The following is a 24,737-nucleotide window of genomic DNA, read 5'->3' as shown; positions in this document are numbered from 1 at the left end:
AGACCTCAACTATGAGAGACAAAATGAGAAAACAAATCCAGACAATCACATTGGCTGATCTGGAAAGAATTTATTTGCAAATTATGGTGGAAAATAAGTATTTGGTCACCTACAAACAAGCAAGATTTCTGGCTCTCACAGACCTGTACCTCCTTCTTTAAGAGGCTCCTCTGTCCTGCACTCATTACCTGTATCAATGGCACCTGTTTGAACTTGTTATCAATATAAAAGACACCTGTCCACAACCTCAAACAGTCACACTCCAAACTCCACTATGGTGAAGACAAAAGAGCTGTCGAAGGACACCAGAAACAAAATTGTAGACCTGCACCAGGCTGGGAAAACTGAATCTGCAATAGGCAAGCAGCTTGGTGTGAACAAATCAACTATGGGAGCAATAATTAGAAAATGGAAGACATACAAGACCACTGATAATCTCCCTCGATCTGGGGCTCCACGCAAGATCTCACCCCGTGGGGTCAAAATGATCACAACAACGGTAAGCAAAAATCCCAGGACCACACGGGGGGACCTTATGAATGACCTGCAGAGAGCTGGGACCAACATAACAAAGGCTACCATCAGTAACACACTACGCCGCCAGGGACTCAGATCCTGCAGTGCCAGACGGTCCCCCTGCTTAAGCCAGTACATGTCCGGGCCCGTCTGAAGATGGCTAGAGAGCATTTGGATGATCCAGAAGAGGATTGGGAGAATGTCATATGGTCAGATGAAACCAAAATAGAACTGTTTGGTAGAAAAACAACTCGTTGTGTTTGGAAGAGAGAGAATGCTGAGTTGCATCCAAAGAACACCATACCTACTGTGAAGCATGGGGGTGGCAACATCATGCTTTGGGGCTGTTTCTCTGCAAAGGGACCAGGACGACTGATCCCTGTACAGGACAGAATGAATGGGGCCATGTATCGTGAGATTTTGAGTGCAAACCTCCTTCCATCAGCAAGGGCATTGAAGAGGAAACGTGGCTGGGTCTTCCAACATGACAATGATCCCAAACATACCGCCCGGGCAACGAAGGAGTGGCTTCGTAAGAAGCATTTCAAGGTCCTGGAGTGGCCTAGCTAGTCTCCAGATCTCAACCCCATAGAAAACCTTTGGAGGGAGTTGAAAGTCCGTGTTGCCCAGCGACAGCCCCAAAACATCACTGCTCTAGAGGAGATCTGCATGGAGGATGGGCCAACATACCAGCAACAGTGTGTGCCAACCTTGTGAAGACTTCCAGGAAACGTCTGACCTCTGTCATTGCCAACAAAGGATATATAACAAAGTATTGAGATGAATTTTTCATATTGACCAAATACTTATTTTTCACCATAATTTGCAAATAAATTCTTTCCAAATCAGCCAATGTGATTGTCTGGATTTGTTTTCTCATTTTGTCTCTCATAGTTGAGGTCTACCTATGATGCCAATTACAGGCCTCTCTCATCTTTGTAAGTGGGAGAACTTGCACAATTGGTGGCTGACTAAATACTTTTTTGCCCCACTGTATAAACTTAAAAATGTTTGAAGATTTTGCTTTCCTTTGAATGACTTCATGAATATTTGGTTGTAGTCGCACTGTTTCTGAGAACTGCTGTACATCTGTGTTGCATGGAGTCACCCAACTTCTGGCCCCTGTGATCAGGTATTCCAGCCCAGGATGATTGGACGACATTCCACAGTTCTTCTCTATTTCTTGGTTTTGCCTCAGAAACTGCATTTTTGATGTCACCCCACAAGTTTTCTATTGGATTAAGATCCGGGGATTGGGCTGGCCACTCCATAATGTCAATCTTGTTGGTCTGGAACCAAGATGTTACACGTTTACTGGTGTGTTTGGGGTCGTTGTCTTGTTAGAACACCCATTTCAAGGGCATTTCCTCTTCAGCATAAGGCAGCATGACCTCTTCAAGTATTCTGATGGATTCAAACTGATCCATGATCCCTGGTATGCGATAAATAGGCCCAACACCGTAGTATGAGAAACATCCCCATATCATGATGCTTGCACCACCATGCTTCACTGTCTTCACAGTGTACTGTGGCTTGAATTCAGTGTTTGGGGGTCGTCTGACAAACTGTCTCCGGCCACTAGACCCAAAAAGAACAATCAGTCCACAAAATGTTGCGCCATTTCTCTTTAGGCCAGTCAATGTGCTCTTTGGCAAATTGTAACCTCTTCAGCACATCTTTTCTCCAACAGTGGGACTTTGCGGGGACTTCTTGCAGATAGTTTGGCTTCACATAGGCGTCTTCTAATTGTAACAGTCCTCACAGGGAACGTCACACCTTCTTTCATCTTCCTGGAGCTGATTGTTGGCTGAGTCTGCGCCATTTTGGCTATTCTTCTATCCATTCCAATGGTAGTTTTTCGCTTTCTTCCTCGTCTTTCAGGTTTTGGTTGTCATTTTAAAGCATTTGTGATCATTTTAGCTGAGCAGCCGATCATCTTCTGCACTTCTTTATATGTTTTCCCCTCTCCAATCAACTTTTTAATCAAGGTACGCTGTTCTTCTGAACAATGTCTGGAACGACCCATTTTCCTCAGAATTTCAGAGAGAAATGCACTGTAACCAGCATGTACAACATTTGCTGCCTTCCTTCCTTAAATAAGGGCAATAATTGCCACCTGTTTTTTAAAAAATGAATGACCTCACTAATAGAACTCCACACGGCTATTATTTTGAACACGCCCCTTTCAATGAGTGATTCAATGACACAGACTCAGCAGCATGCATGTCATGACTGTTGGGTCTGTTGGATTTCTATTACTCTACTACACCTGCTAGTAAATTATTTGCCATGTAGAAATATCATTTCTACCAGAAACAGTGATTGATCCGGTTAGTGATGTCTGACTGCTATTATTTTGAACACAACTGTATATATACTCTGTTTGGGGGTTCTAAATAATTTTCAATTAAAAAATGCTGATTTTTTTTACATGTATGGCCTGATAGGTAAGTAGTTAACTTAAAAAGGAGGTAACAGAGCCTGTATTTCTCTCATTACTTTTTTAATATCAGAAAACTGCATTTACTGTTTATCTAAATGTAATTAAGGGGGTCTCTTTATACAACATTTATTGCATGAGCGTCAAAAACATTCATGCAAGTTGGACAAGATGTCCCATATTTTTTCTAAGAGATGAATGCCTGTATTGTCAGCTCCATCTAGTGGTCAAAATGCGGTAGTTTTTCTGAGTTACCTCAATGAGAAAGCTATACCTCATTTTGATCACTGGATGGCGCTACACAGTACAACCATAAATACGGGACCTTTTTCCCAACTTGTGTGCAAGCTTCTGACGTTCTGACATAAATAGACCCTGAAGTGTCATCCAAATTAGCAACATTAATATAATTGATCTGCACTTCTAACATTTGCTATTACATTTACATTTAGTATTACATTTCCTTCTTATGTTCAGTAACTAAAGTCTAATCATTTTTTTTTCTCTAGGCTATATATTTGGGTTTTTAAAGCAATTTTAAAGACAATGGCAACTTCTGAAGACATTAATTTACTCTTACCATCTTTCAGCGTGGTGTATTCAATGCGGTACTTGGTGATGATGCCATTGGTCAGCTCGGGCTGAAGAGGGAGCCATTTAACATGGATATCCTCAGGCGTCTCACCGATCAGTGACAACATGGGGGCAGCTGCTGGAACTAATGAAGAGATTGACCATCAGTAAATGCAAAGGCCCATCAGTGGAGATACTCAGTGATTCCCCCACCACCACACCCATAACCATGCAGAGGCCTCCACTCAGTGTCCTCCACCCTTCTCTGCCAATCCCTCCAATGATCTCCACTCAGTGATTCCCCCACCACCACACCCATAACCACGCAGAGGCAGTAGGAAGAACCTGCTTCTGTGATTTCCATTGCTTGGCAGAATATTGGCCTCTTCTTATGTAATGGATGGGAGATACGGCCTTCATGACCATATGTGGTTGGACCCCCCCACCCCCCGGTAAGTATGAAACATCAACATCCCAACTCTGCTGTCATAACCAAACTGCCAAGTCAATTGCAACTTGAGAAAAAATAACAAAATGTACAAAAGAGTATGAACCATACGAGGAGGTAGGAATAAAAGAAATGGAATTGGTGGGTCAAGGATAGGATGAATGCTGCTGCCAGACTCATCCACCTTGCTAACCGTTCCATATCTGCCTTCCCTCTCTGCCAATCCCTCCACTGATCTCCAATCAGTGTCCTCCATCCCTCTCTGCCAATCCCTCCACTGATCTCCACTCAGTGTCCTCCACCCCTCTCTGCCAATCCCTCCACTGATCTCCACTCAGTGTCCTCCACCCCTCTCTGCCAATCCCTCCAGTGGTCTCCACTCAGTGTCCTTCACCCCTCTCTGCCAATCCCTCCACTGGCCTCCACTCAGTGTCCTCCACCCCTCTCTGCCAATCCCTCCACTGACCTCCACTCAGTGTCCTCCACCCCTCTCTGCCAATCCCTCCACTGATCTCCACTCAGTGTCCTCCACCCCTCTCTGCCAATCCCTCCAGTGGCCTCCACTCAGTGTCCTTCACCCCTCTCTGCCAATCCCTCCACTGATCTCCACTCAGTGTCCTCCACCCCTCTGCCAATCCCTCCACTGATCTCCACTCAGTGTCCTCCACCCCTCTGCCAATCCCTCCACTGATCTCCACTCAGTGTCCTTCACCCCTCTCTGCCAATCCCTCCACTAATCTCCACTCAGTGTCCTCCACCCCTCTCTGCCAATCCCTCCAGTGGCCTCCACTCAGTGTCCTCCACCCCTCTCTGCCAATCCCTCCACTGGCCTCCACTAAGTGTCCTCCACCCCTCTCTGCCAATCCCTCCACTGACCTCCACTCAGTGTCCTCCACCCCTCTCTGCCAATCCCTCCACTGGCTTCCCATTGCCCAACGAATAAAATTCAAAACATTAACAATAACATATAAAACCATTTATAACTCTGCCCCAAATGACATCACCAATCTTGTCTCCAAATATCACCCAAACCGTCCTCTCCGCTCCTCCCAAAACCTCCTGCTTTCTATCTCCCTTGTCTCCCCCTCCCATGCTCATCTCCAAGACTTCTCCAGAGCCTCCCTCATCCTCTGGAACTCTCTACCCCAATCTATCTGACTATCGCCTACTCTGCCCACTTTTAGGCGATCTCCGAAAACCTATCTCTTCAGGGAAGCCTATCCTGCCTTCAGCTAATAATGGAATCTTCTATTCCTCCTACGAGTTCATCCCCCACAGTTATTACCTTTTGTACCACCAGCCCCTCCCTCTTAGATTGTAAGCTGCAAGGAGCAGGGCCCTCCTTTCCCTCTTGTATTGAACTGTATTGTCGCCCTTTATTTTGTAAAGTGCTGAGCAAACTGTTGGCGCTATATAAATCCTGTATAATAATAATATTGGGAAAAAAGGACTCTTGGGCAGGGTGAGCTCTCCTATATTCCCAGAGGATCCAGGAGATAGCAAAAACCGGAAGGACAACCACAACACCATATTTGATATGATGTTGTCGCAACAGGTAAAAAGTCTTATACATGGTTACGTATAAGATAACGCCATCTTTTTGACCGTATTTCATGTTACCCTCCAGACTCAGATGTACAAAGACCAAAATAAAAATGGCCAACACGTGTCACTCCACAGTGCTAAGTGTTTCATATGTATGGGAGGTCCGGCCATGCACTGATCCCTTATGTGATCAGACAGGCTGCATCCCCCGCCCTATGCATACAATTGATTAGGCCATCATGTTTCCTATCCACTTACCTGCATATGTTCTATTGCAGTGATTTTCATCCATTGGGCTGTGGCCCACTGCTGGACCATGTCCTCCCTGCTCTCATGGCCTCCAGCCATCTGCAAGTCTCTTGACCTCCCACAGTGCTTTCTTGCTTCCCTAGTTCACCCCAACCTCCCATAGTGGCCCACAGTGCCCCCCAGTCTTCCACAGTGCCCCCCAGCCTGCTGCAGAGCCTTCAACCCACTATAGTGTCCCCAACCTACAACAGTGTCCCACAGTGCCCCCAGCCCCATCCAGAAACCTCAGGGCCACCTTGTCTGATGCAGCGTCCTCTACCCACTCCACAACCTAATGTAGCTACAATATGATTTTGGCTAGTAACATCTCAGCACTGTAACTGTACTCTTGGCTAAAACCAAGTCTTTATCCAACCATCGCTATGAATTTTTTAAAACTTTAATTAAAACTTATTGAAACAGAACATTAAGATCCACCATATGAGAGATGTTTTCATGGCCAAGGAGGTTAGGACATGGAAGGGTTTGGTGCCTTGGTGATCTGATATGCCGATAGACAGTTTAGCCCATGGTTTCTCAACCAGGGTTCCATGGAACACAATGGTTCCTTAAGAGGTTGCTTGGGGTTCCTTGAGCAATGAGCAATATCTGTCTCTCAGGTAAGTTCCCGCTGACACCATTGATCTTTTTAGCTATCTGTAAGGAGGTAATTCTTCCCAATGGGCATAAGTGTGAGGAGCATTCTTCCCAGTGACCATCCATTGAATCCTAGGGTTCCTCCAGAGGCTGCTGGGGGTTTCTTGAGAAATGAGCAATTTCTGTCTCCCAGATAAATTCCCACTGACACCATTGATATTTTTAGTGGTCTGTTAGGGGTTAATTCTTCCCAATGACCACAAGTGTAGGGAGCATTGTTCAAATTGACCATCAGGCTAATGTATCATGAGTTGTAGATCTAGTCATTTTTAGCAGGGGTTCCCTGAGACCGGAAGGGTATTTCCAGTGTTCCTCTATGTTGTAAAGTTTGAGAAAGGCTAGTTTTAGTGTTGCTGTAAGAACACCAGATGAAGACACACAGGTCCATATTTCATAATAATGATGTCCCCAAAAAAACATCATAATTGGAACACCCAGGTATAGTATCAACCTCCTCTAGATTTCTCCTTTACTTCATTCCATTCGGTAAAATAGTGTCAGACATTGAACATGTCCCTAGAAACGTAGCACGGAGCAGAGATCATAGAACAAATCCAATTACCGTCATCCCATGTCTGTACCACCAGGGGCTCTGAGGCACGGCTGGCTCCTTGCTGAGAATAAGCGACAACATAAAAGGTATAATTGGTCCCGGGCTCCAGGTATTTCACATTCAGCTCTGTGGTGTCATTATTAACTGCAAACTGATACTCCATATTTTCAGAACCTGTAAGACAGAAGAAGAAAAGTTTGGAGGAGCACCCAACCCTACTTCATGTCCTCAGCAAGTCAACATCCTGGATATACGTACCGCCTGTCTTAGTGTAATGCAGAGAGAAGCCAATGACCCTCTCCCAGTTGCTCTTCGGTCTCTCCCAGGTCACCGTGACTGTCTTGCTGGTCACAGCCAGAGCTCTTAGGTCTTGTGGTGGACCAGGTAGACCATCCTGGACTGTCACATGGAGTCTGGTTGTGGCGCAAGCACTGCCCAGTATGTTCGTAGCCACACATTGATAGTACCCAGCATCCTCCAGATCGATCTGTGTGATCACCAGGCTGCCCCTTGACTGAATCCTCACTCTCCCGTTTGAAGAAAGCTGATGTCCATTTTTCAGCCAGGTGATGATGGGTTCCGGATCTCCAGTAGCGCTGCAAGCAAAACGAGCTGTGCCAGCCCGGGCTCGGGCAATGATCTCTGGTGGTTGCGTAATAAATGGGGGCACTAAAACAGGACATGAAAAACAGGTTTTTTTGTTACATACCGTAAAAGTCCTTTGTCTGAGTTTATTATGGACACATCTCCTCTATCCTTGACCATAGGAAGCGCTGTAACTATATGATCAAGAATAGAAGAGCTGTGTCCATCAATGAACATATGAGAAAAGAGGTTTCAATAAACAAACTGGTCCCTAAATAAAAAAAAAGAAAATCTTGAAACTAAAAATATCAGATTATGTGGATAATACAATCCATAATGTATGTGGAATGTTCCAAATCAGAACCTTAAGGTGAATTATCAAATATTTTCATAATTTTCTTTAGATGTGTGTTGGCTGGCTGCAAAAAAATGTGTTCCTGCTCTTTCATCATTCTAGATTTCATATTAAAATTGAAAACAACTGGCACTGGTACAATTTTTGCTTAGCTGTCAATAAACAACAGTACAAAAAGTTAAAGAGAACCTCTCCCTAGATCCTTAATTACTAACACATGTTTTTTTCTAGCTTTCAAGTATCTTTCTAGTATCAAGTATCTATCGTGAACTCTGCGGCCAGACTCATCCACCTTACCAACCGCTCCGTATCCGCCACCCCCCTCTGTTATTCCCTCCACTGGCTCCACCCCCCTCTGTCATTCCCTCCACTGGCTCCACCCCCCTCTGTCATTCCCTCCACTGGCTTCCGATTGCCCAACGCATTAAATTCAAACTACTAACTTTGACGTACAAAGCCATTCATAATGATGCCCCAAACTACCTCACCGACCTGATACCCAAATACCACCCAACCCGTACTCTTCGCTCCTCACAAGACCTCCTACTTTCTAGCTCCCTGGTCTCCTCCTCCCACACCCGACTGCAGGACTTCTCCAGGACTTCCTCCATCCTCTGGAACTCACTACCCCAATCCATCAGACTGTCACCTACCCTCCTCACCTTTAGACACACCCTGAAAACCCATCTCTTCAGGGAAGCTTACCCCACCCTCACCTAACAGCCGATCTCCTCCACTCCTCCGACCACTCCATCCCCCGCAGCCACCTCCTCCTGTACCACTATCCCCTCCCTCCTAGATTGTAAGCTTGAAAGAGCAGGGCCCTCGAACCCCTCGTGTATTGTATTGTTTCTGTATTGTCTCATGTACTGTCCCCCACTATTTTGTACAGCGCATAGCAAACTTTTTGGCGCTATATAAATACTGTATAATAATAATCTTTTCTTTGTTGTATTGGACGGCATGAGGTTATCATTTTTTTGACATCTTGTGACCGTTTTAGGGCACTACAACTTGTTTACTGTCAGGCTCCGCCCAACGGGATCTCTTGTGGTCCACAGCACGGGGTTCCCCAGGACGCGGAGTCTAAGTCCCAGTCTGCCTTTTCACCAGAGCCCCTGATGGTGGGGATGGACTTGGTGCAAGACTGGAACCAGGTCGTGCCCCTGGGCACCCCCGGCGGTGGTAGAGGGGTCCCGCTGAGGGTATGTGCCTGGGATGAGCCTGCTGTGAAGAGGCTGACAGGTCCCGATCCAAGCGGGATGGATGGATGACTGCTAGGAGTGGGCGAGGTCAGACTAGCCGGGTCGGTAACAGTGGGGACAGGTGCGGTACCAAGCAGCAGGCAAAGAGTAGTCAGGTCACACGCCGGGTTCAGTAACAGAGGGTCCAAAATAACAGTAACTACAGGCAGAAGAATGGTCAAGGACGAGCCAGGGTCAGAGCAGGAGAGGGTCAGCATAAATCAGAACAGGCAGAGTTTGGCAACAAGGAAACGTACTAACAGGAACAGGAACAAGACCTTGCAGCAATTTGGAGATGCACAGGGCAGGTTTAAATAGAGCGCCCTGTTCTCCCATTGGTGCGGCCACGATCGCTAGTGCGCATGCGCGGCCGCCGCCGCGTTGGCCGAGAACTCTGTGCTCGCCGACTCAGCGATCTGCGCATGCACGCACTACCGAGCGCCCTGGATCCCTGACATTTACTAATGTTATTTTAGTATCTTTCTGTCTTCCCCTCCTGTTTGGTGCCAGTTAATTTTGTCCTAGCTAGACCGCACCCCGCATCTTCCATGTTCCCTCAGTCAATGTTAGTTATTCACAGAGACATGCTTAGGAAAGTCATTGTCTACTTATACTTTAAAGGACTATAAAAAATATCCTCTGTACTGCAATTAGCTGAAGTAAAATTGTGTTGGATTCAACGTCTGTGTTTTATTGAAGAGTTAAGCTGCGTTAGTGCCCCCCGTCACCTCCTGTGATATGTGACATTCATATTCCAGGAGCCCCAAAAGTCACCCCATTCACTAATAGAGGAGGGGGGCTGGCCTAGCAGCAATAGGCATCACCGGTAGGCTGTGCCAGAACCTGAAAGAGCTGGCGCAGCCTCCAGATGATGGCAGGAAGCACCACGGCGGTGCGAGAACTGCTGGAGGCTGCAGAGAATAGGATCCCAGCAGGATAACGCCTGATCCTCTGTGTGGGTGAGTATCCCAACTGTGGCCATCTCAGCATCAGGTAATAGGGGAGAAGAAAAAAAAATAATGGGGGGGGAGCAAAATTCCTTTTCAATATTCAGTTACTACCTACAGTATTTTATGCTGGACGTGAATTGTCACTTAGACAGCTGATGGAGGTCACCAATGGCCCGAGCAGTCCCAGAGGTGTCATGGTGATACTCTGGAGAACCCTCACACTTGCATGGTATTGCTGGATCAGCTTTCTTCATACAGTGGCTTCACCCTTGTTCCTCAGCTGTCAGAGTCACTGTCTATGCTTGGAGTGAATACAAACAAAGTACAGAAGTGGCATCTTTGTTTAGAAATAGACCTTGGCTAGAGTGGACACCGGGACCAACAGAGGCTTCTTAAGGTGGCTAAACACAGCATGAATTTCAGCCGTTTCTTGCATAGTCACCTGAAATTATTACCTGTGAGTGGCCCTGTCAGCACCAAATTGACTTTTGTTGAAGGAACCAGTTGGAAAATAGTGGGTAGTTAGATGCTGCCACTGTCTGGGTATTCAGCAGCTGGTGGAGCAGCGGCAGCTTAATAGAGAAGTCAGCATCAGGGATTCCCCTATCTACACTATGTAGCATGGATGGGGGAACCGATCAACTTCTCCCATGCCTCATTCAGCAGAGGTGGGGGGGGGGGGGTGGCTGAACAAGATATTTATATGTGATTGGCCAACTTTAGATAGAGCATGCTTCTGTGCAGCAGAATACCCAAAAAGCGGCTGCATCTGATTGGCCAAATTGTTTTCATCTGGGTCCTTTTATTTTTCAACCAATGGATGTCAGGAGGGATGATGGTGACAGTTCATCAAGGATCTGATAACACTCGAATAGTGTATAGCCAGCATTAGTCTTCAAGCTGCTTACTTTGATAGACCCAGAAAATGAATTACTGTATATGTTGTACAGGACCTTCAAAGTGTTGAAGGTGTTCAAGGTTCCCCCCCCCCCCCCCCATTTCCACTCACCTACAACTTGTAGTTGGGCCGAAGTGGTAACAAAATGCTGACTGTGCGGATAGCTGGCTCTGCACACATAAACTCCAGCATGGTGGGCCTGAATGTGCTTGATCAGGAGGTTACTCTCTCCAAGTAGGACGATATCAGAGGAGAGTGGATTGCCATCTGCAGAACATACAAAAGTTAGATCAGAGTACGCTAGATCCAGTAATCAGCCATAACTGCAGAAGAACAGTTAAATTCCAAGCAAAGTCTACTTCATAGCTGTAAAGTAAATGGGAAATAACCAATAAAAAAGTTGCTGGTTCAGAAAATCAAGTCATGTGACATTTACAATGCTTAACATATATACCTTGATACACATCTACACAGCTACCAATAAATGCCGCTATTCCGATTCTCAGCCTAACACCCTTATTTGTGCAGTCTCACAACAATGCAAATTGCCCAAAATCTGCAGCTTACCTTGACAAAGCCAAGAAGCCGCCCAATATACTGTGTACCTGCTCATACATTCTCATTACTATGGAAGCTGCCCAAAATCTGCAGCTTACCTTGACAAAGCCAAGAAACCGCCCAATATACTGTACCTGCTCGTACATTCTCATTACTATGGAAGCTGCCCAAAATCTGCAGCTTACCTTGACAAAGCCAAGAAACCGCCCAATATACTGTACCTGCTCATACATTCTCATTACTATGGAAGCTGCCCAAAATCTGCAGCTTACCTTGACAAAGCCAAGAAACCGCCCAATATACTGTACCTGCTCATACATTCTCATTACTATGGAAGCTGGCCAGAATCTGAAGCTCACCTTGGCAAAGCCCAGAAACCGCCCAATATACTGTACCTGCTCGTACATTCTCATTACTATGGAAGCTGGCCAGAATCTGAAGCTCACCTTGGCAAAGCCCAGAAACCACCTAACAACCCTACTCGTATGTTCTCACTTCTATGCAAGCTTGCCAGAATCTGAAGCTTATTGTCCCAAAGCCAGAAAACCCCTTATTATCCCTACTCGTGCAGGCTCACCACCATGCACACTGACCAGAAGCTGAAGCCTGCCTTGACAAATCCAAGAAACCACCTAATAACCCTATTCGTACAGTCTTGCCACCATGCAAACTATCTAGATTCTGAAGCTTACATTGACAAAGCCGGTAAACCACTAAATATGCCTAATTGTAGTCTTACCAACATGCAAGCTGGCCAGAATCTGAAGCTTACCTTACAGACATGAAACCACCTAATCTCCCTGTTCGAACAGTCTCGCCACCATGGAAGCTAGCCAGATTCTGAAGCTTATCTTGACAAAGCCAGTAAACCACTTAATATCACTATTAGTACAGTTACACCAACATGCAAGCTGGACAGAATCTGAAACTTTCCTTGACGAAACCAGGAGATCACCTAATATCTCTACTGGTACAGTCTCATCACCATGCAAGCTGGCCAGAATCTGAAGATTAGCTTGACAAAGTCAAGAAACCACCTAACAACCCTATTCATATAGTTTCACTACTATACAAGCTGGCCAGAATCTGAAGCTTACTTTGACAAAGCAAAGAAACCACCTAATATCACCACTTGTATAGTCTCACCACCGTGCAAGTTGGCCAGAATCTGAAGTCTACCTTGACAAAGCCAAGCACCACCTAACAACCCTGCTCTTACAGTCTCAACCATGCAAGCTGACCACACAGTCTGCTTACATTGACAAATTCAAACACCACCTAACAAACCTATTTACACAGTCTCACCTTCATGCAATCTGGCCAAGATCTGAAGCTTACTTTGACAAAGCCAAGAAACCACCCAATATCCCTATTTTTGCAGTCTCACCACCATGCATGCTGGCCAAAATCTGAAGTGTACCTTGACAAAGCCAAGAAACCACCCAATATCCTTGCTCATGCTATCTTATAACCATGCAAGCTGGCAAGATATGGAAGCTTACCTTGACTAATCCAAGGAACCACCCAATATCCCAGGTTGCACAGTCTCACCACCATGAAAGCTGCTCAAAATTAAAATTTTTCCTTGACAAAGCCAAGAAACCTCCCAACATCCCTACTCGTGCATTCTCACCACTATGAAAGCTGCCCAGAATCTGAAGCTTACCTTGACGAACCCAAGAGAAAACAGGCATCCCATTTCCCTCTGCTGAACACTCCATTACTGCACTCTGTCCCATCTCCATGGTGAGGTTCTGTGGAGTTCTAGTTATTGTCAGCTCATCGGAGAAAGGTTTTGGATCTGTATAGGGACATTCAAAGATTATGACAGGCATGACGACATACGTACATAGACACACATACTCCACTTTCCAAGGATTTATCATAATGTAAGATTTTCAGCACAGATGTGGAAAGACACCTTAGAGTCATAGAGCGATGATAGATAAAATATACATACAGTACTAGGCCCATCAAGTTAAAGGGACTTAATTGTAAAGGGTAAAAAGGTAAGTTTCAATGCAGTATAAACTATCCTCGTAATAATGCCTTGAAATGGGTGTAGCACCCTCCTAGTTGTGTTGCTACTTAAGTTTGGTAAATTAAGTTTTTTTTAGTTCTAGTGTATTAAGATGAGCGGCTTTTGAATATTTTGGGCTGTTCTGTATCTCACTTGTTTGCAAGTTTGACTGCTTCCCCTTGCCTTCTGGAGGGTTCTGGAAAGCAGTGAGCTGGGAGAGTCAAATAAGCAGCCTAAATATTAATGTAATTCCAAATAATCCTTGGGGGAGGGTGCCAAGTAGGTGGCTGGGAGGGAGCATAAATAGTCTGAGACCTAGAGCAGAGGGGTTCTGGTCCAGGAAGAGGAGATTCCAACCTGAAGGACTGCTGCCCTTCTTCGCAGTCCAACTGTGTTTCTTCCTTTGCTCATTAAGGTCCCAGTTGTGCTTGCCGGGAGGCCTGTTCTACTAATCTTTGCTCGAGCTGATTGAGGGATTTCTTTTTGGGGATCTGGTCTGTGGAGACCACAGGAGATACAGTATGTCTTGCATCAGAGTTAGCCTGTGCTTAAACATGGACATTGCTTATGGTGTCCCTGTGTAGTTCAGTCTATTAATTGCTGCTGCCAGCATTGTGCTAGAAAACTTTGAGCAGGAGACACGTGTCCCCAAGTTACTACTTAAAGTGTTACTAAACCCAGGACCCTGCATTCACTATATCCGATCTCCCCAGACCCAGCATTCACTATATCTGGTCTCCCCAGACCCTGCATTCACTATATCCGATCTCCCCGGACCCTGCATTCACTATATCCGATCTCCCCAGACCCAGCATTCACTATATCCGCTCTCCCCAGACCCAGCATTCACTATATCTGGTCTCCCCAGACCCTGCATTCACTATATCCGCTCTCCCCAGACCCAGCATTCACTATATCTGGTCTCCCCAGACCCAGCATTCACTATATCTGGTCTCCCCGGACCCTGCATTCACTATATCCGCTCTCCCCGGACCCTGCATTCACTATATCTGGTTTCCCCGGACCCTGCATTCACTATATCCGGTCCCCCGGATCCTGCATTCACTATATCCGCTCTCCCCAGACCCTGCATTCACTATATCTGCCCTCCCCGGACCCTGCATTAATTATATCTGGTCTCCCCGGACCCTGCATTCACTATATCTGGTCTCCCTGGACCCTGCATTCACTATATCTGGTCTCCCCGGACCCCGCATTCACTATATCCGCTCTCCCCGGACCCTGCATCCACTATATCCGCTCTCCCCGGACCCTGCATTCACTACATCCACTCTCCCCGGACCCTGCATTCACTATATCCGCTCTCCCCGGACCCTGCATCCACTATATCCGCTCTCCCCAGACCCTGCATTCACTATATCCGCTCTCCCCGGACCCTGCATCCACTATATCCGCTCTCCCCGGACCCTGCATTCACTATATCCGCTCTCCCCGGACCCTGCATTCACTATATCTGGTCTCCCCGGACCCTGCATTCACTACATCCACTCTCCCCGGACCCTGCATTCACTATATCCGCTCTCCCCGGACCCTGCATTCACTACATCCACTCTCCCCGGACCCTGCATTCACTATATCCGCTCTCCCTGGACCCTGCATCCACTATATCCGCTTTCCCCGGACCCTGCATTCAATACATCCACTCTCCCCGGACCCTGCATTCACTACATCCACTCTCCCCGGACACTGCATTCACTATATCTGGTCTACCACAGTACACAGAACATTAAAATGAAATTATTTTAGTAAATATAAACTGCTAAATACCTTTTCTCATCAGCAGTATATAGCAGTCTTGTGACTTCTATCAGTGTCCAGCTGAGCACTGGTTAAAGCTTGCAGGAGGAGTTTTTATTCCACTCTGACTGTCCTATTAGGCTGCATAACCCCTGAGCCTCTGTCTGGACAGCACCGGTTGGCCCTGTGCTGATCACATTAACCCTCCCAAGAAAAAAAAAATCTCTAGCAATATACACCAAACTGAGCATGTGCAGCTTGTCCCCAGGGCTCTGATATATCAGTAGATGGATTGGGTATTGTAGAAGAAGGGGAGGATCAGAGAAGACAGGATCAGACAGCCTTTTCACACAATGCAGAGGATTAGCCCCTTAGGTTCCACAGTGAGTATAACAAGCATGCTTTACAGCATCTACAGACTGATTGTACTGTGGGGGGTTTAGTAACACTTTGTCATTACTGGAATATCCCATGGTTTACCTGCAACCATACAAGTTCAAAATATAATAAAGCATAAAAAAAGGATACCCCTAGACTATTTACTAAGCCAGAATAGTGACTGAGACTGTATGCCTGGCTGCTGGAGCACTCACTGTGGTAAGAACGTCGGGACCAAATCAGTGGGCCCTTTAGGGGGTGAGAGCTACATGGCAACAAGAAGTGGGGCCTCCTGTAGGGAGGACAATGGGAACTTGTACTATAGTCAGTCACACAAAGTCCTCTCCTCATGTCTCAGAGACTAACCCAACTGAGAGCCCATCATACCCCTCTGAACTCTTATCCTTATGCTCTGGCGATGGCCAAAACAACATAGCTATCGAACATCAGTAGTTACCACACTGAACTCCATATTCCAGGTAACGCCACCCCCAGTACAAGAAATTGCCACTGCCCCAGTCTATAACTGGCCTTCACAGCAAGGAGCACATGAGAGCCCCCATAGTAGAGGCACATGTATTTAACGCATACACTGAGGGAAGGTAAACCTGAGGGAGCCCACCCCTCCTTAAAGGTACTGGAGCGCACTGGACACCCACTTCACTGCCCCCCAATATTCTACTATGGAGGCTCTCAAAATTTGTAGAGTTAGGAACTGCAGAATATCGGGGTGCCGTGAGAAGAGTTTGCAGCTTACGCATGTGTTTGCAAATGTGTGCTAACTAAACCCGTTTTTAATGCATACTGTTAGGTAAATTCGGTTTGTTTGCAGGCTGGTTGGGAAGTTGAGCCGGGAATTTTTCACTTTTATTGTTTGACATGCATCGCCCTTCCGTATGCTCCTTGCTATGAAGGCCAGTTATAGTCTGGGGCAGTGGCCATTTCTTGTACTTTTGACCTGTTGGTGGGGGACGCACTGGACACCTTGGCTGCCATTGTCCTACATGCTGGGTGTCCAGTGCGCTCCTGTACCTTTAATGAGGGGTGGGCTCCCTCAGGCTCACCTGCCCTCAATCTATCCATTAAATACATGTGCCTCTACTATGGAGGCTCTCAAAATTTATAGAGTTAGAAACTGCAGAATATCGGGGTGCCGTGAAGAGGCTCTGTAGCTTGCGCATGTGTCTGCAAATTAGTGCTAACGAAACCTCTGTTTTCAATGCATAGTTAGGTAAATTCAGTTTGTTTGCAGGCTGGTTGGTAAGTTGAGCCGGGAATTTTTCACTTTTATTGTTTGACATGTGTCCCCCTTAAATGTGCTCCTTGCTGTGAAGGCCAGTTATAGTCTGGGGCAGTGGCCATTTCTTGTACTGTTGACCTGTTGGTGGGGTGCGCAGTGGACACCTTGGCTGCCATTGTCCTACATGCTGGGTGTCTAGTGCGCTCCTGTACCTTAATGGAGGGGTGGGCTCCCTCAGGCTCACCTGCCCTCAATCTATCCATTAAATACATGCGCCTCTACTATGGGGGCTCTCAAAATTTGTAGAGTTAGGAACTGCAGAATATCGGAGTGCCATATGAAGGGTTTGCAACTTACGCATGTGTTTGCAAATGTGTGCTAACGAATCCCCTGTTTTTAATGCATACTGTTAGACAGGTTAATTTGGTTTGTTTGAAGTCTGGTTGGTAAGTTGAGCTGGGAATTTTTCGCTTTTATTTGACATACATCGCCCTTCCATGTGCTCCTTGCTGTAAAGGCCAGTTATAGACTGGGGCAGTGGCCATTTCTTGTACGGTTGACCTGTTGGTGGGGGACGCACTGGACACCTTGGCTGCCATTGTCCTACATGCTGGGTGTCCAGTGCGCTCCTGTACCTTTAATGAGGGGTGGGCTCCCTCAGGCTCACCTGCCCTCAATCTATCCATTAAATACATGTGCCTCTACTATGGGGGCTCTCAAAATTCGTAGTTAGAAACTGCAGAATATCGGGGTGTTGTGAAGTGGCTCTGTGTTTGCAAAAACTAAACCCCTGTTTTTAACACACACTATTAGACAGGACAATTCGGTTTGTCTCCAGGCTGGTTGGTAAGCTGAGCCGGGAATTTTTCTCTTTTTTTGTTTTTAATACCCCCCCCTAGATCCCAGAATCTGTGTTCTGGGCACCCTGGAGGATTCGAATATGGATGGGGCTACTACTGTGGTGGCGATGAGGTCCCTATTACTTGAGAGTAAAGAAACTTACAGGAACACCAGAAACCTTTAGATTCTCCTTTAGTGGTCTGTTGAGTACGGCGTATGAATACAACCCTGAGATTGGAGTGTTACATATTTCAGCAATGGGGATGTGCTGCTAAATGTGAAAGGACCTGGGCCAGATGGCTTGATGCTCCAGGCATGTACTCACTAGACGTAATTACACGTAGACTTGTTGCCTACACTCCATGGTGTCACGGGAGGGCTGTGGGATGGCGTTGGCTGACACTTCAATGATCTAGTAGAGGTCAGTTGTCATCCCACCATTTGTGCATTGTATTTAGATTGTACCTTCACTCCTAGAATTCAGGATGACGCAAGGCTCTTGATGCGATCTGCTTTGTAACGTGATTCTACCGGATGGATCTTCATTTGCTTAATAAATAATTTTTTTTTTTAATTAAAAAAAATAAATAAAATAAAGGTTTCCACGCAGTATTCTGCAACATGTGTGCAAAAATAATTAAAAGCCTCTATTTTCTCCAGGACTAGAGATGTAAAATTTCCAGAAATTTTGAAGCCATGAGAAAGTTTTTTTCCCGTTTTCTTTCCAGAAAAAAACTTTTGGAGGAGGAAAAGAAAAAAAACAATTTACTGATCAGACTATAGGGAATTGTTAGGCTGTGATGGTGGAGAACATTAACCACTTCCCGCCCGTGTATAGAAAGGGCCGGACGGTGGCAGCCCAGGGGCGGGTTGTCGTTCATAAACGGCGCCCGCCATTTTGGATTGTGCGTGCTCCCTGGGAGCGCGCAACACCGTGATCCGGTACCCGTTGGGTCCTCCGGACACAGCGGAACACCGATCGTCGTACGGGACCTCTGTGTGAGGTCCCGATCATGTGATCACTGATTGGCCAATCAGTGATCACATGAATAGGTGTAAGCAAGATGTCACTTCTGACATCATTGCTTACTACGTGTGAAATCTGTGAATGATCACAGAGGTCACATGGTACAGGGCTATTCACAACAGCTTTGTACCATGTGACAAGCTGTGACCAATCACAGCTCTCAAAGTATTTCTCAATGGCTGCCAGAGAGAAGGAGAAATGATTGCTTTTACAGCCATTATGGGTATAAAAGCAGTATGTGTAAAAAAAAAAAAATCTTCATCATCCCCCACAAGTAGTACAGTGTCACTATGGTGACACTGTACTGCTAGAGTGACAGTATGTTAAGGAAAAAAAAAACTTAAATAATATAAAAAAAAATAAAATAAAAATGTAAAAAAACATTTTTTGAAAAATTATAATTTTTGGTTATAAACTAATTTGGGTTATTTTTTTTTTAACTAAAAAGATAACGGAATAAATTTTGGCCAAGATTTATGAAGCAAGATTATTCATTTGCAAAATTTTATAAGAAAAACACTTTTTTTTTTCAAAATTTTTGGACTTTTTCAGTTATATAGCAAAAAAAATAATAATCCCAGCGGTGAATAAATACCACCAAAATAAAGCTTTATCTGTTTCAAACAAATGCTAAAAAAATTCATATGGGTATAGTGTTGCATGACCGCGCAATTGTCATTCAAAGTGCGACAGCGCTGAAAGCTGATAATTGGCCTGGACAGGAAGTGGTTAATAGGCATCATTTAAAAGTTATAAAGATAAACTAGTTTGTCAGACAAATGTACCCTCTCAGTGAAGGCCCGATAGGACAGAAACTACAATCTACTGTATCCCAACACCCGCCCAACTGTACGAGGTACAAGATGGAGCCCACAAGCAAACTAAACTGGAGCCTTTGCCCTGCAAACCCCCTGGTGGCCACAAATTCATATTTCTCTTGTTTGAGAGCTGCATTGAGAAGTACAGTGTTACTTGAATTGTATTCCTGGATGTGCTTGTCTTCAGCTAAAAGAACCTGCACTAATTTAAGACTTTAAATAAAATCTAAAAAAATCTGTCATTAAGATCTTCATGTCATATAGTTTGAATACCATGCCATAGATATATTATTTATCATATTAAAAAAAACATATTGCTGCTGACCCAGCTGCCCAACACTCTCACTCTCCTCCTACAGATGGACTCAGATGAACTCCGCCACGGCGTGACAGACTCTCCGCATCATCATGCCCTGATGTGAAACCTTTCACCTCCCCCGATTTGACCAGCACTCCGCTCACCCTAACATGTCACCTGTACTCCTCCTCCTCGTATTCCTCTCCTCCATTCCCAAAATCACCTCCCTCCACCCGCCTACTCCCCCAAAACAGCTCTACATTGCTCCTTCACTTCTTCCCTCTCCCCACTACGGCACTCACCACCTCCTCCTGATACTCCACTCTCCCGCCGACCCACACGCCACCACTAAGAGATCCACACGCTCCTGCACATCCCGTTCCCATGCCACCTTCCTCACCCTTCTTCTTCTCCTAACCGCTGGGGACATCTCCCGAACCCTGGCCCCTCACCACCTCACTCCCCCTCTAGGCACCCTCCTGGTCCCGCCAGCCGCCGAAACCCCTCAACCTCATACCTGTCCCCCTCCTCCCCGCATCCATCCCTCCTCTCTCGGTTGCACTCCTGAACGCCCGCTCGGTTTGCAACAACCTCACCGCCATCCATGACCTCTTTATCTCCCACTCCCTCAACCTCCTAGCGGTCACCGAAACCTGCATCCAAGCCACTGACTCTACCTCCCCTGCGGCACTCACCTATGAAGGCCTTGTCTGGACCCACTCACCCAGACCGAGTGGTCGTAGAGGTGGTGGGGTCGGCATGCTCCTGTCACCGCTGAGCACCTTCCAGGTCCTCCCTAACCCCCCCTCTTTATCCTTCTCCTCCTTCAAGGCCCACTGCATCCGGCTCTTCCCCCCACCCCTCTGAGGATTGCAGTAATCTATCGGCCTCCTGGATCCGTATCCCGCTTCCTGGACGACTTTGCTTCCCTTCTTCCTATCCTCTGAGCTACCGACCATCATGCTCGGGGATTTCAACATCCCCATCAACGCCAACAACCCGGCTACTTCCCAACTCCTCCTCCTAACCTCCTCTTTCACGCTCACACAGTGCACACAGTCCTCCACCCACACCGATGGGAACACCCTGGACCTCGTTTTCTCCCACCTCTGTACCCTCCACCACTTCACTAACACCCCCTTCCCTCTCTCTGACCACCACCTCCTCACATTCTCCATTTCCCCATCCTCTAACCCCCCCCCCCCAAAGCGTCAAACTATCACCAGCCGTAACCTCCGCAACCTGAACCCAGCCCCTTGCCACTCGGCAGCTGACCGTCTGTACGACAGCATCCTTCCACTGTCATGTCCTGACCTGGCCACTACTGCGTACAACGACTCACTGTCAGCTGCCCTAGACTCCCTGGCACCCCTAACCACACGTAACATCAGACCCAGACCGCTTCAACCCAAGCAGAATGACCATACTGAATGTTTCAAACAACGCAGTCGCCCGCTGGAGCGATTATGGCGCAAAACCAGGTCCCCTCGAGCGTTCTCCCTCTACAAATCCTCCTTCCTCACTTACACCTCCACGCCGCCAAGCAGGCCTACTTCGTAACTCTCATTACCACCCTCTCCTCCAGTCCTCGCCGCTCTTCTCCACTTTAAAATCCCTGCTCTCTCCCCCCCCCCCCTCCACTCAGTACCTCACTCACCGCACACGAGATTGCCAATAATTTCCAAAACAAGATTGACGCAATCCGTAAGGACATTGTCAATTCACAATCTACCTCTCCACTTAGCCTCCCCCCTCCATCACCCCCTCAACTCTCCCCTCCTGTGACCTCGCAACCACACTGCCCCCCACCACACCTAAGGCCCTGCACACTATAACCTCCCCAGCACTCCGCTCCTTCAGCCTTGCTACCACCGAGGAGGTCACTAAGATCTTTTCAGAAGCCCGCCTCACCACTTGCCCCCTGGACCCTATCCCCTCTCAACTCCTCCGGTCACCCCCCTCCTCCATCATCCGCTCCCTCACCTACATCTTCAATATCTCCCTCTCTACTGGCACGTTCCCCTCCCCCCTAAAGCACGTGCACATCACCCCCATACTCAAAAAACCCTCCCTGGACCCCACTGACCTGAACAACCTTAGACCCATCTCCCTGCTGCCACTCACTTCCAAGCTCCTTGAGCGCTTAGTCTATAATCGCCTAAGCGCCCACCTCACTGACAACAACCTCCTCGATCCACTACAATCCGGCTTCCGTCCCCTACACTCCACCGAAACCGCCCTCCTCAAAATCACTAATGACCTGCTAACCGCCAAAGCTAATGGCCACTACTCAGTCCTCTTACTCCTCGACCTTTCCGCGGCCTTCGACACAGTCGACCACCCCCTCCTCCTTACCAAACTGCACTCCCTCGACATCAGAGACACCGCTCTCTCCTGGTTCTCCTCTTACCTATCCCAACGCTCCTTCAGCTTTACCTATAACGCTGCCACCTCCCCCTCTCTGTTGGGTTCCCCCAAGTCTCTGTCCTCGCACCCCTCCTCTTCTTCATCTACACCTCCTCCCTTGGCAAACTTATACACTCCCACGGCTTCAACTACCACCTCTATGCCGACGACACACAAATTTACTCTCCACCCCTCACCTCACCCCCTCAGTCTCCGCCCATATCACCCACCTCCTAAACGACATATCAGACTGGATGTCGCTCCATTTCCTCAAGTTAAACCTTTCTAAAACCGAGCTCCTAGTTTTCCCCCCAGCCCGCCCCCCCATCCTCTCCATCACGACCATCAATCCCACCCCGCAAGCCAAAGTCCTAGGTGTCACTCTAGACTCAAACCTGTCCTTCCAACCTCATGTCCAATCGCTGGCAAACTCATGCAGGCTCCACCTCCGCAACATCTCCAAGAAACGTACTTTCCTAACCCCAGACACTACTAAACAACTCGTTCACTCCCTTATTATCTCACGCCTGGACCACTGCAACTCCCTTCTCACCGGCCTACCCCAACACAGGCTATCCCCGCTTCAGTCTATCCTGAACTCAGAGGCTAGACTCATCCACCTTACCAACCGCTCCACTTCTGCCACCCCCCTCTGCCTATCCCTTCACTGGCTCCACCCCCCTCTGCCTATCCCTTCACTGGCTCCACCCCCCTCTGCCTATCCCTTCACTGGCTCCCGATCGCCCAACGCATTAAATTCAAATTACTAACTCTGACAAACAAAGCCATCCATAACGCTGCCCTAAACTACCTCACTGACCTGATACCCAAATACCACCCTACCCGCACCCTTCGCTCCTCACAAGACCTCCTACTTTCTAGCTCCCTGGTCTCCTCCTCCCACGCCCGACTGCAGGACTTCTCCAGGACTTCCCCCATCCTCTGGAACTCCCTACCCCAATCCTTTAGACTGTCACCTACCCTCCTCCCCTTCAGGCGCACCCTGAAAACCCACCTCTTCAGGGAAGCCTACCCCACCCTCACCTAACTGCCGATCTCCTCTACTCCTCCTACCACTCCATCCCCCACAACCACTTCCTCCTGTACCTCTACCCCCTCCCTCCTAGATTGTAAGCTTGAAAGAGCAGGGCCCTCGAACCCCTCGTGTATTGTATTGTTACTGTATTGTCTCATGTTCTGTCCCCCACTTTATTTTACAGCGCTGAGCAAACCTATTGGCGCTATATAAATACTGTATAATAATAATAATAATAATATTGCACACTTCTTTTTTTTTTCAGTTTTTCCAGAAAAAAACAAACAAAAAATGGCTTTCGGAAATAATGTTTTTCCCAATGTTTTTTGTTTTTTTTTTTTCCCCAGGCCTTCCCGTCTCTATCTAGGACCCATTCCCACTAGTAAGTAGCATTATATAGACTTGCCAAAAATTCCTGCAAGCTGCATTTAATTGGAATTGCTTTCCTTTTCAAGTATACTGAATGGGGTTCCTCAGGCCATTAAAGGGTAACTTTTTATGACAGGTACCTTATCCTCACCTATGTGAGTTAAAACTGACCTCCAGGTATGATCTGTATTGTACAGTAACATAGGTCCAGCTTGGCGCAATATAAGTATGTATATCGCAATCCTGAGGGGCTGCTGGCGCTACTACAGTGACAGCTGCAATCTATTAACCCTTTCAGCAACTGATTTAATCCCTTCCTGAATATGCAGCTTCTTTATCTTTTAATTCTTGCCTATATTCCCATTTAACCACATGCCGCCCAGCCACTGTATAAATACAGCGGCAAGGCGGCACGGGCAGGCAAAACCACGTTTTAAAACTTGTGTTTTGTAAACAGGTAGGGGGCGCACGCGAGGCGCGCCGCCGCCCTACCTGTCCCGCCGATCACAGCCGCGGATGTCAGTCGCCGGGTCACAGCCGGTCCTTACTGGCTATCTCCCGGCGATCGGCGGCAATCGCTGACAGAGAGCACAGCTGCAGTAGCTGTGCTTTCTGTCACTTCCCTGACAGCTCCAGGACACGCTGATCAGGACAGAAGAGTTTCTCTCTCCTGATCAGCCTTGTCCCCTGCAGTACACCCCCCCCCCCGCCCCCTAGTAAAAACACTCCTCTCACACAGATAACCCTTCCCTGAAAAATAAACTTAACCCCTTCCTCCCCAGTGCCATTAGTACAGTGTCAGTGTTTTTTTTTTTTGCACTGATTACTGTATTGGTGTCACTGGGGATGTCAGTGACCCCAAGTCAGTACCCCCCAATGTCAGAATGTCCGCCGCAGTCCCGCCATAAGTCGCTGATCGCCGCCATAAGTCACTGAT

At 47.1% G+C, this 24,737-nt stretch overlaps 1 protein-coding gene across 1 annotated transcript in view; it reads right to left on the bottom strand.

The window, feature by feature from the left end:
• IGDCC4 (immunoglobulin superfamily DCC subclass member 4) overlaps positions 1-24,737 on the bottom strand; it is a gene marked incomplete at its 5' end in the record, with an annotated part of 116,182 nt that overhangs the window by 79,425 nt on the left and 12,020 nt on the right. The window contains 5 exons of the mRNA XM_089660193.1: positions 3,537-3,674; positions 7,030-7,194; positions 7,279-7,689; positions 11,164-11,319; positions 13,277-13,411. Coding sequence (XP_089516319.1) covers positions 3,537-3,674; positions 7,030-7,194; positions 7,279-7,689; positions 11,164-11,319; positions 13,277-13,411 — 1,005 coding nt within the window. The remainder of the gene's footprint in view (positions 1-3,536; positions 3,675-7,029; positions 7,195-7,278; positions 7,690-11,163; positions 11,320-13,276; positions 13,412-24,737) is intronic.

This window comes from Staurois parvus, unplaced genomic scaffold (assembly GCF_062004578.1).
Source record: "Staurois parvus isolate SC_StPar_1 unplaced genomic scaffold, SC_StPar_1.0 ptg001210l, whole genome shotgun sequence".
Lineage (NCBI taxonomy): Eukaryota > Metazoa > Chordata > Amphibia > Anura > Ranidae > Staurois > Staurois parvus.
The sequence above is the reverse complement of the archived record's forward strand: the minus strand, read 5'-3'. Positions and strand labels throughout refer to the sequence as shown.